The following is a 15,248-nucleotide window of genomic DNA, read 5'->3' on the forward strand; positions in this document are numbered from 1 at the left end:
TGCATTTTTAACGTTCCCAATGGATGAAAATGAGGAAGCCCGAAATAAATCTGTGGGAGAGATTTAAAAGTTTCTTTGTATTCTTGAAAAATAAAAATCATGTCTCTCCTCTCGATCAAAATATCTATCTATATGTACGTATGTATGTATGTATGTATATATGTGAATGCGTGTCACTTGTTATGCCTTCGAAAAAATACATCTCTCTCTCTCTCTATCTATCTATCTTTGTATTACTTATAGATTTACACTGAATAAAAAAATCACATTCGCATGTGTTCTTGTCTATGTTTATCGCAGGTGTCGCGCACCCATAGCCAGCTTGGATTGCATGGAAGAGTTCAACGGCGGTGGCGGTGGTGCAGAGACAGGCGTGCACTGCAGCAACACAGCAGGAACGAAAGAGCAGCTACTGACTAGCTGCATTGCTGCACAAGCGCAACGTTTACAGCATCCTTCGCCAGGTATTCGGTATCGCAACTTGGGGAAAAGTGGTCTACGTGTTTCCAATGTTGGCTTAGGTACGATACACCATTATTTCTTTTGAATCTTTTTTCTTTATATTTTTTTTTCTTTTTTTTTATTGTTGATGCTTATTTTTTTTGGGTTCTCTCCTCAATCTTATCAGACTGTTTATTTTGTCTCTCTCTCTCTCTCTCTCTCTCTCTCTCTCTCTTTCTTTCTCGTATTCTTCTTTTCTCTCGTTCAATATATTCCGAAAAGATTGAAATGTCGAGTAATAACGAATGTTGTTTAATTAAATAAAAAAGAAAAAAAGAAATGTGAGAACGAACTTATTGCAAAAATTGAATAGTTATGTACTAGCTTTGACTCCGTTCGATTATGATAGAATTATCGAATAAAATTCTCGCCTCTTCGTTGTTCGCGTTCTTTTCAATATATCGTCTAGCAAACTGGAACACAAAGCTCCATCGAGCTTTCATTTTACATACACTTTCCAGTCTATCTATGTATCTATTTGAACACGAAATATATTCAGTTATTTATTTTTACATCGAGAGATTGCGTTTTTGGTACGCGTGACGGTCTACGGGACTGAGATAACGATGCGTTTTTGTCTCTCTCTCTCTCTCTGTGAAACGATGGGAAAGAAATGCTCGTAGCCTTAATTAGCGCGATATCGGAACGTAATTAATGGAGAGAGAGAGAAACAGAGAGAGAGAGAGAGAGAGAGAGAGAGAGAGAGAGAGAGAGAAGAGCGGAGAAGGAGGTAACGAAATAGATATATAGATATATAGAGAGAGAACGACGATATCTCATTTCAAAAATTTTTTTTATCGAACGATAACAATTTGACACTGCTACTATTATTATCGGTAGAATTCTAATAGATATGACAAATACATTGTCACGAGATGTTTTTTCTAAAAGTATAAAAAATGGTCGTTCGAAATTCTGATGGAAATTCAATGAAAACGTGAAAGGACTAACTAAATACTACGTTATTCCATTTGATACATTTAAAAAAAAAAAAAAAAAAAAAAAAAAAAAGAAAAATTCACAATCAAATAAAAATAAAGATTAACATAAAAATTTTATATACGTAGTCCGAATAGAAACAATATTGTATCATCCGATGTTCCCTGTTAATTCTCGATAATGTTTCTTTTATTTCTATTTTATTATTAATATATTCGTTGTATACCAGGTACTTGGACAACCTTTGGTGTAGGGGGATGCGGCAACGAGGAAACCGCCGAAGCTGTCGTTGCTCTCGCATACGACAGCGGCATCAATGTGTTCGACTTGAGCGAAGCCCACAGCGGCCATCGTGCGGAAATACAATTCGGTCGGATTTTATTGCGCCGTGCTTGGAACCGTTCGAGCTACGTCGTTACGACGAAAATATATTGGAACACGAAGTAAGGCAAATTTTCTAACATTATCTATGCACGTTTATATGTTTGTATGTTTTTCTCTTTCTTTTATATATATATATATAATATTATATATATATATATATATATATATATATATATATGTATGTATATACACACACACATATACAAAATATTTCAACAAGAGTGATACAACGAAGCAAGGAGTACAAAAAATAAATCGATGCTTCATTTTCAAGAAAAACTATTTTTAAAACATATTTTTGACATTTGAAAAAATAAAAAAATTATCACAATACATTAAACAAAAATGCATAATAATTTAATTAAAAGAACACGATTTTCTATGAAATAAATATAGGATAATTGAAATTTTTAACAATTTCTACGCTAATAAAAATTAATTTTTGTAAAAAAACTAATACATAATCATTCTTATTTATGAAATTATTCGAAAGAAATAAAACAAATTAATACATAACAGTACGATAGTAACAATCAGAGGAAATAGACAATAATTAACTTTGCGAACAACGAATCAGTTTCGTCAAGTCAAAGCTTACAATAAATTACAAAAGTATCGAATAGGTTAAAAAAACTATTTTTGTCTCGAAAACGGAGTGAACGTTTTTCAAAAATTATATTCTACTTAATTTTTTTTTTTTTCACAAAGTATCACCGAACTCTCTGCTCAATTGTATCACTCTTCGGTACACTCTCTCTCTCTCTCTCTCTCTCTCTCTCTATATATATATATATATATATATATATATATATATATATATATATATATGATATATGTGTGTGTGTGTATGTGTGTCTTTAATTTTTTATGGATTTTATTGGAAAGCAAAAATCAGTTGAGCTTTTGAGCTCAATGTTTGAAAACTTCCTCGTTATCTCGAACGTAGACTTTTAAACGATACAGTAATTAAATTGAGAGAAAGGGATACCCTACGAAAGCTGTTGCACGCTCGCTCAAAAGTTACTTCGTAATTGACTTTGGAAACGTACGGTAAGAGAAAAAGCGAGAGAAAGAGAGAGAGAGAGAGAGAGAGAGAGAGAGAGAGAGAGAGAGAAAGAGAAAGAGAAAGAGGGAAAGAACAATGTCTATGTGTATGCGAGAACGCGGAGAGTACTATGAAGGTGTCGATTTTAATTAGGGCACGCTTTTCGTCGGGACAGTGTTGAAAATTCGTTTTGATCCTGTCATAAGTGGAAAGCTTTATATAGGAGAAAGAACTCTCCCTATATTATGGTTCTGCCATTACAATATTCAAAGCACTTTAGAAATTTCTTATATATTTTCTTTTTTTATTTTTTTCTAATTTAAATTTTTCACACATCTTTTCAAAGTCGATAATATTCATATAAATGTTGAGAATTCGAAAAAAAAAAGAAGAAATTATGTATATCATTGAATCACTAAAAATGTCTTACAAAGAAAAGAAAAAAGGAGAAAGAATTTAATAAAAATATTTCATTAATTCTCCGCAAAATCGTCCTATTTTGTTTTTCTATATAATACGCTTTGGCACAATATTCGTTCGCGTCCTAGATAAAAATCGTTTCTCATATGGTCGAGCGTTTCGTGAAATCTTTGATGTAAGAAGAAAGAAGAACAAAACGGATATAAAAGAAAGAAGAAAAATGAAATAAAATTAAAAAATTAAACGAATGAATTAACATGGAATACGATATTACATATTATTCATGTTGTTACGTTATTTATCAACTTTATCGCTTTCTGATTTTTTTTTAAAAAGGAAAAAGAAAAAAAAAACGAAAATGATTAAATGCACTTGAATTTCTCAAATTCATATATTCATATAATTAAGAATTCGATCGATATAGAAAATAACAACGATATAAATTATTTGTCTATACAATTATTAAGAATTAACGTTTAATTATTAAGAGTAAACGTTAATTCTTATAAGAATTTATAATTATAAGAATTAATGTTTACGATAATTAGAATAATTTATTATATCAAAGCAAAGTATCGTTCAAGTGATCACGTAGGTCATAAGATATGTATATAACAATCATTCTCGCCTAGCATAACAGGATAGTCCAAATGCATATGCATAGATACACAGATATATACATACATATATACATAAATATGTTCTCCTCGTTCTCCTCGATACATAGGAGAATGCATTCCAGTGGTGTAAACGCGTTCGATCGTACAGCTTAGAGTGGAAAGTAGTACGACCGAATGTCAGGTCGCACGCGTTAACCGCACACGTATGTATGTCAAATCGAATAGCAGAGTATGACGCGTTAAATCATCGACAATTCTTGCATTTTGTTCTTCGAATGTGAATAAAAAGAGAAATAGATAGAAAAAGAGAGAAAGAGAAAAAGAGAGAGAAAGAGAGAGAGAAAGATAGACTATAAATGTTACGAGTGTCTCTTATTTCTCTTTCCTTCTATACGCGTCTTATCTATCCACGTCTGTCTTTCTCTTTCTCTGCTGTTTATCAATTTCTCTCTCTTTTTCTTTTTTCCCACGTATGCTTTGAAAAGCTTTGTGAAGCTTATTGTTGTCTCGCGGACTGTCCAGTTTAAAACATTTCACGTCGACCTCGCCAAGGGTTCGCTTCAATATATGAACACATATACTCTCTCTCTCTCTCTCTTTCTTTCTCTTTCTTTCTCTCTCTTTCTCTCTCTCTCTCTCTCTCAACAAAAGGTACGAAATATGTATGTATATATGAGAGAAAAGAACACGACAAAAGGAGGTCGCAGCGGCGACAAATGCGATCGATGTGTAGAGACTTTACGTTTCTCTCTCTCTCTTTCTCTCACACTCTCTCTTTCTCTCTCTCTCTCTCTCTCTCCCTTTCACACACAGATACATATATATTTTTTTACTTTTATTTAACTTTTCCTCTTTTCTCCTCACGTTATTTCTCTAGCCATGTCTATTTAAGTTTTAAATAATAGGAATTTTATAAAATTTCATGTTGGGATTTTTATAAACGAAAAAAAGAAAAGAAAAAAATTACGATCACATAGATATCTTTCTCCTTCTCTCTCTTTCTCTCTCTCTCTCTATCTTTTAATTTGATCGTAAAAAGTATATTTTTATATTCAATTTTTATGTGCATCTTATAAACATGTAATGTTTATAACATAATTTTCGATCATGAAAGATCGTTATGATAAAGAATAAATAATTTTCGACAGGACAGAGGGACGAGGATTGTCGCGTAAGCATATTATCGAATCTGTGCAAGCGTCCTTGGTCAGACTGCAGCTGTCCTACATCGATATCGTCATGATTCACAAAGTCGATCCAATGTGCCCAATGGAAGGTAAGCTTCAAGACAAACGTTCTATGCACTATCGATTCCACCTGCACTCGTTTTCTCTTTCTCTTCCCCTCTTTCACTCTCTCTCTCTCTCTCTCTCTCTCTCTCTCTCTCTCTCTCTCTCTCTCTCTCCCTCTCACACACATACACACACTCTCTTTCTCTGTATTTCCTAGAAATTGACTTGACTCTATAATAATATTCGATTACCCATGTACGTATGTATAAAGGATTTAGATTTTAATCGGAAAACTTTTTGCAATTACTTTATGCAATTACTTTTTGCAATGGGACACGTACAAATTAAAAAAAAAAATACATATTTATGTGTGTGTGTGTGTTTGTACGCATATATATGTATATATATGCCTATACCGTATTAAGAACTCGTAAATTCGCAGAATGCTCTCTTGAAAGAGAGTGAGAGTGAGTGAGAGTGAGAGTGAGAGAGAGAGAGAGAGAGAGAGAGAAAGTGAAGAGATGAAGTCTCTCTCTATATAGACGATCGTAAAATTACGCTCGAATGCGCTGTAAATGTGAGATATAAATACGAATACGAGGTAAAGATATAAATAGTCTGTCAGTGAGAGAATTTCTGCCGGCATATGTTGTTTAACCACTCTTCTCCTTGATTCTCTTTACGAAATTACTCGTTAAAGATTTTCAAAATTCCTGTGTTATTTCAAGAGATATAAAAAAGATAAAGACATATATATATATATATATATATATATATATATATATATATATATATATATATAAGAGATATGATAAAAAGAGAAAGAGAGAAATAAAAAATTTTCCAATTGACATATTAGAATAACATTTTGTCTCATTCCCGTTATATTTATCAAAGAGAAGCTCATAAACGACGACAATGATGACGACGACGATTGTAATTGAGATACGTCAATATCTCTCATATCTGTTTATTCGATCTCTTTTCAGAGATAGTACGCGCCATGAATTACGTGATAAGCAAAGGTTGGGTAATGTACTGGGGTACGTCACGATGGTCTCCTGTTGAGATCATGGAGGCCTATACGAATTGTCGACAGTTCAATTGCGTCACGCCGATCGTCGAACAAGCCGAGTATCATCTTTTCTACAGAGAGAAACCTGAACTATATATGCCGGAGTTGTACAATAAAATCGGTAAAGGAAAATTTTTTTATCTATCAAAAATACATACATACATACATACATACATACATATGTATATGTATGTATATATGTAAACATTCTTCTTATCGTAGATCCTTAATCTAAGAGAGACAAGACTTATATATGTAGGTATATATGTATACATATATATATATATATATCTTTTTTTCTTTTTTTTTTCTTCCTTCTTTTATCTCTTTTAAGGTGTCGGTTTAATGGCATGGTCCACGGTCACCATCGGAATGGTTTCATCCAAGCCGGAAGATTGCGGAGTGTCCTTCCTTTCGAGATCCTCTTACAAGGTAAACTCGAGCTCTTTATATCGACCGTTAGTAACTAACTCCTTAAAATAGTCCTTTAGTCTCCTTCTAGTCCTTTTACTCCTTCTCCTTCTACTTCCTCTTTTTTATTATTCTTCTTATTCTACTTCGATCGATTCAGAGAATGTGAATTTACTTTCAGAATAAGTATTCTTCCTTCAGTTGGACGGAAGATGAAACGCAGTCTTTGTATAAGGAGGTGCGTTTAATCGTTAAATGTCTCGATCTTATATTATGTAGGATCGAGTTTAGATGTTCATGGAATGATCGTATAAATAAAAATATACAAATGTTTATGTATATTTTTATATATATATACGTATATATGTATATATATATATACATATACATATGTATATCTATTTTCACTATCGTAGGAATATGCTTGGAAGGACAAATCGGCGGACGAGGAAACACGAAAATATTCGGATAAATTACGGGATGTATGTGCTCTTGCCGAAAGGCTCGGATGTTCCTTTGGACAGTTGGCCATTGCATGGTCCCTCAAGAATGAAAGTGTTCAGTGCCTTCTCCTCGGTGCGTCAAATATAGATCAGCTGTACGAGAGCCTTCAGAGTTTACAGGTAAACCAGTCTCGTAGTTTGGTCAACATGAAAAATAAATTATAATTAATATAGCTACATCTACCATGATTTTACGTATCATACTTATTGTCTACACATACACACACACACACACACATAAAAAGAGAGAGAGAGAGGGAGAGAGAGAGGATATATCCGGATATATAGTATAACCGAACGTGTATTAATTTAATATGTAAAAATAAGTCGAAAAAAAATGAAATGACATTTTTTTCATTTTCGAGATAATCATATTTGAAAATACTCTAGAGTACGTGTAAGTAAAATATGTACAACGAATTATATCTGAATTTAAACATTGTAATATAATAATGAATACGAAATGTCAATGGACGGATAATTATTAACGTTATTAACGTTATTAACATTATTAATATCATTAACATTAATTACGTTGTTATTGAAGAATTTGTTCGAAGCAATGTCCTTATTAACGTTCACAGTTTAACTGATGAAAACAGACTAAATATAAAAGAAATAATAATTGTACCATTGAAAACAAAATGTAAACCTTATAGAGTATAACGAATACGAAAGTATTTTGAAGAATAGTGAAAGAAAAACCGAAATTCAAGCGAAAAAATCTTACCTTTTTTTCTCGACATATTTTTATACGTAAAATCATCCCCTCCCTGCCTCTCTTCCTCCCTACCAACGCCTGCTTTTATCAATAATACGAATACACCTCGTACACATGTATACAGAGTGTCACAACGAAAATTAACCATCAGGATTATTATCAAGTCCAATAATTTTTTCAAGAATAACTTTTTATTTTATTTATGCACACACATATAAAAGTTACCTATGCACACGTATAAAAGCTACATAAATTATAGCTCTATAAGTTAACTATAATATATAATATATATAACTATAATATATAATTTAGCACTTTGTAGGTCACCTCATTGAACTTTCCGTTTAGGTCTTTTTAATTATTTTACATGAGAATGAAATAAGGTCATGAAATGTTTTAGAATATTATCAGTTTATTATCATGGACAATTAATGGGTCACGCGATGTGATGGATCGTTTCCGACTCGCAAGGAAGCGTGATGTTATTATATTTCAATCAATTCTATATTTTTTAATAACATTTCGTTGCTTCTTATCGCGTAAATAACAAGTAAAGCCATTTGAAAAATTATATCAATCAGTCATTCGAGTAGAAAATTTGTGTTTTTCTTTTTTTTTTTTTTCGTATAAATTCCTTCAAATGTTCCTAATTATATACTAAAATTTGTTTTATGATAATATCATAATGGTAGCATGCGTATTTTGATACATTTATTGATAATCATAAGAATAAGTTTTTGTTGTATCGATATTTAACAATTATTAGATATAAATAATAATTATTACATATAAGTATATAACTATATATGTAACTATATAGTATAGATATAAGTATCTATAGTATATAACTATTAGATATAAGAACATAATAACTATCTTAGGTATAAGTAGGTTTTCTTCTAAAACCTTCTGGGTAAATTTGAATAGCAGTAGTTCTTAGCAAGTTGGTTGTTATGGTCTTTAATCGTCTATTGATGTGCTATGGAAAATCATTTGATTTCCTCTTCCATTATGGGTTATTTAATTTTTCCTTATGTCATTGTTTCTTACATATCAGAATACATTTAAGATTTTGGTATAGTAATTCTTAAAATAAACCATTGTAGATTTTCTAATTTTTTTTTATGATATTTTACAATTTGTATTCCATAAGTCTATATGAATTTGATAATATTTTTGCAGATTTTACTGTTTATATTCAGTTTGGAGTTATTATTTATCAGAGCAAGTTCACAGTTTTTCTATAAGTTTTTATTTCTTTAATTTTCTCTTGTATATATATATTTTCTAGTTTAATTTACTGTCCAAACGAAAACAAAATATTCGATATATTTTGTTTCCGGGATTTCTGTATTACGAAACTAGATTGTCTAACTAGAAAATATCGTGAAACTAAATTTTTGTATTGGCTTTATTTTTTTAGTATAAAAGTTATATACATATAAACATTTTGTGGAGTTGACTTTTATCTTATTCTATTCTATCTAGGCCTTTATTCATTATAAGTAATTGATTTCAAAATATAAAATAACAGTTTATGTTGGAACATTTGACATCACCCTTCGAAGAGTTTCTCAATTTTTTTTTCCCTACAAAACTTTACTAGCATGTTCTATAAACAAAGTTAACAAAAAAAATTGTAAGATAACGAATTTAAAAAATAAACAAATTGAAATTATAAAATAAATACATAACACTTAATGTGTTTTATTAAGAAATTATAAAAAAAATATGAAATGACACGAATTGACATTTCGTCGATACGTCATAAGAATACATTGTCTATATCTATTTAATACGTTCACATAAATTTTAACATTTACTCGACTTATTCCAAGATCGTTGATTTGTTCGTTGCCTTTTGTTGAAATCAATAAGATTTGGTATTTACGCTGTACATATATCAAGATGACGCGATTATTTTCGAATTATGAATATTATAACACGCATTTCTCATTAACGACATTTTTTAATGGAAATACTCTTTTGTCTGTCATAAAGGTATATCTTCCTCTTTGAGAGAAAATATAGAAAAATATTCCATAAAGGAATATTTTCCTTAAAGGAGAAGAAATATCAGATCGGCCATTTTGTACATTTGTTATAACATTTTAACAAAACATTTGTTAAACATCCTATGTTTTATATAACATTCTCTCTCTCTCTCTCTTTTCTTATTTTTATTTGTAGTATATGTTGGCAAAGTTTCGTGAATAGTATTTAATGTTTCATTATATTGAATAATATGTAATATTTAGCCTCGAGAAAATTTCTTTGGATGAGCGATTAAAAACTAAAGAAACATTTTTTAATTAATAATAATAATAATTATTAATATTAATATTATTATTATTATTATTAGATGTTTTATATTCATGGCGCATATTACATTATCAAACTATCTTCGTTAACTAATTATTTCTTTTGTTTTACTTAATATACGAAACTCATGTTTCATAAACGTTTACAATGAATATAATAAAATGGACCATGAATTGATATACATATATATATTTATAAATAATTAATATATATATATATAATTAAATTTATTAATAAAGTTATCTTTAATTTCAGTTAATCCCAAAGCTAAACGCGACCGTAATGAGTGAGATAGAAAGGATACTTGATAACAAACCGTCCCGACCACCGATGGTGTCGACTCTGGCACTTAGATGACAATCGATTTGCCCCCCCGGCAGTGGTGGGGGCTCTTTAGACGAGGGAGGAAGCCCGAAGAGCGAGGGTGGTAACAGCCAAGACCAGGAACAAACAAAGGAGGTGAACAACAAGTTGTCCTTCTGCGAGATACAATGAACACATACGGATGAGTGAGAGACATACATATACACACACACACACACGACATGTACACCTACACGCACGCACGTACGACGCATCGACTTGTACACATTAACAAATAATAATAATAATAATAATAATAATAATAATAATAATAATAATAATAATAATAATAATAATAATAATAATAATATTAATAATAATAATAACAATAATAATAATAATAATAATAATATCCTTGCGTTTCGACGAGATTACACCGGATATGAGAATAAATAGAAGAAAAAGAATTTCAGAGAGGAAAATGATGAAGAGAAAGAAAGGATGACACAATCAGAGAAAGAAGGGAAGAAGAAAGAAAAAACAAGAAAAAATGGATTTGGAATTTTGTCGTTCCGGTGTAAATATCGTCCGTTGGATGTATTCGTAAAACGAGGTGATGACAATACCTTCAATTTGCCGAGAAAGATTTCTCTCTCTCTCTTTCTCTCTTTCGCTTAATGTTTTGACAAGAGAAAAGGAAAAAGAAGACTAGAAGGGAAGAAAGAAAAAAAATACGAACCACGAATGAATAATGAAAGAGAGAGAGACAAGAAGAGATAGATAGATAGAGAGAGAGAGAGAGAGAGAGAGAGAGAGAGAGAGACAGACAGATAGAAAGAAGTAGGGAGAAGAAAGATGAGAGAAGAGAGAGAGAAAGAAGAAATTTAGTAACACGTTACAATGTGTCGACACGAACTTTGGATTTTTCGTCGGAATATTAAAGGAGAAAAGAGGAGAAAAGAAAAGAAAAGGAAAAAGAAGATGAAAAAGAAGAAAGAATAAATAGAAAACGTTTGTTATTACATGACAGACTCAAGAAGCAACAATGCTGAGTATGCTTCTCTCTCTCTCTCTCTCTCTCTCTCTTTCTCTCTCTCTCTTTTATACACACAACATACACAACATTTACTTTCTGAATGGATATTGCCACTCTCTTTGTTTCTCTCTTTTGTACATTAATTGAGAGAGTTTAGCAAGAGAAAAATCGTCAGAAGGAAGAAACAAGAAAGAAGAATAATACAGGACGAAAAAGAAACTAAGAGAGGAAAAGAAAGAGAGAGAGAGAGAGAGAGAGAGAGAGAGAGAGGGAACGAGGGAGAAAGAAAGAAATAGAAAGAAGAAACTGATGGCGTTTCAAACGTTGGCATGATTATGAATTTTTCGTTAGAAGATCAAAAAGAAAAAAAAACAGAAGAAAAAGAAAAAGAAAAAATAAAGTAGAAAGCGCTCATTGTTACATGAAGCCGCGACTCACAAAGTGCGGCGAAACAATATGTTTCTCTCTCTCTCTCTCTTTCTCTCTCTGGTCCGTCTCTATCTTTAGAGTAAGTTTTGTAGAGCTAAAAAACAAAGGTATAAAAAAGGCCGTTGTGTTCGTCGATCAAAGCGTGTACGTACGATGGCGGTAGTGTGATTGTGTTTTTCCATCCTTGTTAATTTTTAACTTGTCAATATCGTCCATCTCTTTCTTTCTTTCGCGTTAAATGAGCACGAAAGCACAAAAGATAAAAGAGAGAACACAATATTTCGCGTTCGAGCGACAACTAAACTATTCTACTACTACTTGCCGCTATTATTACTACTACTCTACTTGCTGCTACTATTATTACTACTCTACTTGCTGCTATTGTTACCACTACTCTACTACTACTTGCTGCTACTATTACTACTACTCTACTACTACACTACTACTGCCGCTGCTGCTGTTGCTACTATTATTGTTGCTGCTGCTGATAATGATGATGCTACTGCTGTTGCTACTGCCGCTTTATTTTCTAATATTTTTCTAATCATCAATGATCGATGAAAATATTCCGTCTTGTCGCGTACAACAAAAGAATATTGAGGCGTTCGCTTAGTTTTTAATGACCACGGAAAGAATTAATAGAAAAAAATATAAGGACGATTTACACGTAGAGAGTATAATTTCTATTCACCGAATACTAATAATTATTGTTACGATTATGATTATTATTTGTTATTATTAGTACTATAATATTATTGTTGTAAGAATTATTATTGTAGTTGTTGTTGTTATTATTATTATTATTATTATTATTATCACTTTTTTCATCAGAATACGTATAATATTCGATTGAAAAAAAGTAAGAAAAAGAAAATAACAGATTAATATGTTTAGCGATTAAATAAGAATGAAATAAATGAAATAAGTGAATGAATTATTTGTCAAAGTGCGAGTAAGAAGAAATCAGGAGAATAAGATTAATTATAGTCGCAAACATTGTGACTAACTTTTGGAATATAACATAGATTTTTAAACGGATCGGATTAATTATTTCGATCGTCAAAAAGAAAAAGGAAAGGAAAAGAAAAAGCAAATAACAAAAAAGTAAAAGAAAAAGAAAACCGAAAAGAAAGAGAAAAAAGAATAGAAAAAAAAAAGAAAGACTTATGTCTTCTTACCATTTCGATGCCAGAAAACATAACTTTGATGATAAACGCTAATTAACTACCACATAGTTTCCTATATAAATCGAGAATATTCCTATTAATCGAGTTGAAAGATTGCAAAGGGAGGATTTTAAGATTGCGTTTTGACATGATTAGATATATAAATATATAAATATATATATATATATATATATATATATATAATAAAAAAAAAAAATAAAATAAACAAAATTATTAATGCGTGCGCTCGTTCGAAATGATATATCTATATATACATACATACATACATACTTACGTAAATACATGTATGTATAACTGGGAGGATATTTTGTGAAAGACATTTGCGTTAAAATCGTGATCGAGAGTAAGAGAGAGAGAGAGAGAGAGAGAGAGAGAGAGAGAGAGAGAGAGAGAGAGAGAGAGAGAGAGAGAGAGAGAAACGGAAAGACAGAGAGTATGAAAATAAAATGTGAGAAATAAAAGAAGATTAGGAGACGCTCTTTTTATTTTTTAGCGTCGAAAATGATAAGTTGAAAATGAAAGACAAAAGAGGTGAAATATGTAGGAAAATATAAGGAGAAAAAGAAGATCGTTCGAGTTATAAAAAATACTTAGGACCAAGTTAAGTCTCGTTCATTATTCAATACTTACGTACGTAATTAGCTCTTGCATACGTAGTAAACAAGGACAACAAGAGATCCGAGAATTATTAAGTTAAAAGAAATAAAGAATGCGCTTTCAATAACTCAGATTTTTCATAGCTTTTATCGACAAAAGATAGGACGGCATTGAAGAGGATGAGAAGAAAAAGGAAGAGAAGAGAGAGAAGGAGGAAGAGTCTAGTTTGTAAAACGATAGAAAATAAACAGAAAATCAATTATCTAAGAAGAAAGGGGAAAGTAAAAATTAATGAGTAATGAGAATGAGGAAGGGAAGGGTAGCGAACAATAATTAACGATGCCGCGTTATTTTCATCCGATTTCTATTAATTAGATTAAATTAGATCTTTGAGCACGGCTAAGTTTCTCTTACGACAATTCTCTAGAAGTAGCAAATAATAAATGCGCATGTGAATTACGAAAGAAAGAGAAGAATTAAAAAAGAAAAAAAAAAAAAAAAAAAAAAGAGGAAAAAAGGAAAAAAATAATTAGAGACGAACGATCCCGTTTTGAAGTCTTATAAAAAGACAAAAAAAGGAGGAGGAAGAGGAGGAGGAGAAGGAGATAAGCTTGTTAATATATTTAATATATTATTGCCTTTGAAAAGAAAGGCATTACATAAATACATATATGTATATCTTGCCTGCCTTGTCCGCTGATGGCTCTGATAAAAGAGTCATACTTCAAAAAAACTCGTGATAGTTTTGTGCGTTAAGAATTTTCATTCATAATATATTATATATATGTATATATATGTATATATGTATGTATATATATATATATATATATAATGTATAATGTATAAATATTATATATTTATATATATAATAATATATATATATGTAAGTATGTATATTTGTATATATACACACACACGCGCGTATACATACACGTTGTTTAAATGATATTGCTAAAAAAAAAAAAAAAAAAAAAAAGAAAAAGAAGCCAACAAACACGACACGTGTGATAATATCGCTTTATCTTTAAAGTATCATCATTACACTGTTATATACTTACATATATATGTATGTATATATAATATCTGTCATTTACACGTCGATATTTCTCTATTTTATATTTAACATTCATTCGACGAACCTGTTCCATCGAACGTGAGAATAATATAGCGAAGTAATGAAAGGAGGGGGAGGGAGAAAAAGCTATAAAAGAAAAAAGAAAGAACAAAAAGTAAAGAAGAATTTTACAGAGAACAAAAAAAAAAGAGAAGTTCGTCGAATAGACATGAAAAAATTTCTTATAAAATTTTATTGACTTCTCGAAGTTTCGCATGTTTTACTATTCTCTATCTCATTATCTCTCTTTCTTTCTTTCTATTTCTCTCTCTCTTTCTCTCTCTCTCTCTCTCTCTCTCTCTCTCTCTTTATCTTTATCTTTCTATCACTCTTTTTTTCTGACATTATAAAATCATGCTTTCATAATAATTCTCGTTATCTCGTTCCTACACTAATCGATTAATTATCC

General features: G+C 30.8%; 1 protein-coding gene across 5 annotated transcripts in view; it reads left to right on the forward strand.

Moving 5' to 3' along the window:
* Nucleotides 1-14,833, forward strand: part of LOC124423875 (voltage-gated potassium channel subunit beta-2) — a 21,726-nt gene extending 6,893 nt beyond the window's left edge. For 4 of the 5 annotated variants that reach the window (XM_046962179.1, XM_046962180.1, XM_046962181.1 and 1 more), the window contains 8 exons: nucleotides 301-521; nucleotides 1,670-1,883; nucleotides 5,058-5,185; nucleotides 6,131-6,337; nucleotides 6,551-6,648; nucleotides 6,809-6,865; nucleotides 7,044-7,250; nucleotides 10,429-14,833. In XM_046962179.1, the coding sequence (XP_046818135.1) occupies nucleotides 332-521; nucleotides 1,670-1,883; nucleotides 5,058-5,185; nucleotides 6,131-6,337; nucleotides 6,551-6,648; nucleotides 6,809-6,865; nucleotides 7,044-7,250; nucleotides 10,429-10,530 (1,203 nt within the window). In that variant the 5' untranslated portion in view covers nucleotides 301-331 and the 3' untranslated portion in view covers nucleotides 10,531-14,833. The remainder of the gene's footprint in view (nucleotides 1-300; nucleotides 522-1,669; nucleotides 1,884-5,057; nucleotides 5,186-6,130; nucleotides 6,338-6,550; nucleotides 6,649-6,808; nucleotides 6,866-7,043; nucleotides 7,251-10,428) is intronic. The other variant, XM_046962177.1, reaches the window with a different exon arrangement.
* The last annotated feature ends 415 nt before the right edge of the window (nucleotides 14,834-15,248 follow it).

The sequence above is a fragment of the Vespa crabro genome, chromosome 4 (assembly GCF_910589235.1).
Source record: "Vespa crabro chromosome 4, iyVesCrab1.2, whole genome shotgun sequence".
NCBI classification, from domain to species: domain Eukaryota; kingdom Metazoa; phylum Arthropoda; class Insecta; order Hymenoptera; family Vespidae; genus Vespa; species Vespa crabro.